At 26.9% G+C, this 1,742-nt stretch overlaps 1 protein-coding gene across 1 annotated transcript in view; it reads right to left on the bottom strand.

Annotated features, from left to right (window-relative positions):
* Positions 1 to 623: 623 nt before the first annotated feature.
* LOC111083999 overlaps positions 624 to 1,742 on the bottom strand; it is a gene marked incomplete at its 5' end in the record, with an annotated part of 6,652 nt that continues 5,533 nt past the window's right edge. The window contains one exon of the mRNA XM_022380765.1: positions 624 to 840. Coding sequence (XP_022236473.1) covers positions 639 to 840 — 202 coding nt within the window. The remainder of the gene's footprint in view (positions 841 to 1,742) is intronic.

Raw genomic sequence — 1,742 nt, 5'->3', positions numbered from 1 at the left:
ATATTATAAGGTTATTAATACTATTATACCTCTAAATTTCTCCATAGACTTAAATGTATCTTGATGAATACTATTATACCTCTCTAAAATTTCTCAAGAGAATTAAATTTATCTTGATTCATAGCATTTTCAAACAATTTGATCCAGCTCTTACGAATCAGAGCATAGTCTACAAACAAATATTTGGCACTTAGAAGAAAATTGCAGATATTGTGTGTTAAAAGAAATATCTTTCACCACAAGTTGTATGTATAGTTGACTACTGTGCTGAGCTTTTATAGACAAATCATGTTAACATGTAGAATTTTCAAGTAAAATAAATTGTGTGTATTCATAGTAAGTTCATAAAAACACTAAACCTACTAATTATATTTAATAAATATATTTAATTTCTACAAAAACTGTTGAGAGATCAGGTAAAATAATTTATTTACAAAATGTACACACACACACACCCATAAAATAAAATTATGTTAAAAACCATGTTTAAAAATTAAGAGAGAAACATTTTGGCAGCAACAGTTGTTATCCAAACATCTATTAACATGGTTACTTAATAGGGACCAGGATTACTCAATATTCTATAGCTGCTTTAACTAAACATCATCATTGATGACAAACTTCACATGAACTTAACTTTAGATAATGGATGTACAATTTAATAAAAGTATACCATGCTCCAAGCTTTTCTTCTCCACAACTAGTTTTGGTGGGATGAGACAATACTCTGTATTATTATCAGACGATAAACAGGTTTGGTTACTTTGTAAACGATCTGAATATTCAGCAGTTCCAAGCATAAGTAAAATACTACAATCAATTTTAACTCCATTAGAATCACTGTAAGAAAAAGTAAAATATATCACTAATGTGAAATGCATAATCAAACACATTTAAATGAGTTATACTTTATACCAGAAAAAATATTATTGTAACTGAAATTACCAGAATTCTATGAATCTTTATATTGTACAATAACTTGAAATCAATTCTTAAGATGATATTTTTCAAATGCTTAACCATTAAACATGTGTATCAAAATCTCCTGAATGAATGGCTTTATTAATAGTCTATAAAATTTCTCATAATCAATGGCATAAAATTTTATATGTTTCTAATATTGAGGTTCTCAGAATTTGGGTTTCTGAGCTCTATCTTTATCAAAGGTTTTGGATTAACAAATTTATTCTATACAGTAGGATATAAAAATAAAGATGTAAATAACTTTGGATTAAGCTGTTTACAAACAGCTCTGAAATTGAGATTTAACACCAAATACACTGTATGTGTGTATATGCATAATAACGACATCTTATACTTAATATTTACTGACAGTAATGCAAATTTTTTTTTAATAATGCCAATCAAAAATGAACCTTAAGAATTATTTAATCACTCTTAAAGCAGATTACAACTATTATGCATAAAAATGGTACAAAAATGAGGACACAATAATTACAAAAGCTATATCTAGTAACAGACTGTAGATGAGAATTTTTGACATGTAAATATAAATTATGCAGTATATAAACACATCTTCAGCATATGTTTTGATCTACTTTCTTCATGCCTACAGTTTAATGTTTTAACTTTTCTATAACACTGTTGTTGCTCAGTTACTGTACATGTAACTAGCATTTTCATATTTAACTTTCACATTTCTCCTACACAACTTCTTCTGTAATTAAATTCAGAAACACACATATAATAGGCTCAATTTCTATCAAATTTCTATCGTTTGA

This window comes from Limulus polyphemus, unplaced genomic scaffold (genome assembly GCF_000517525.1).
Source record: "Limulus polyphemus unplaced genomic scaffold, Limulus_polyphemus-2.1.2 Scaffold12707, whole genome shotgun sequence".
In the NCBI taxonomy this organism is placed as follows: Eukaryota; Metazoa; Arthropoda; class Merostomata; order Xiphosura; family Limulidae; genus Limulus; species Limulus polyphemus.
Note: the sequence above shows the minus strand (reverse complement) of the source record. Positions and strands in the feature narration are given on the sequence as shown.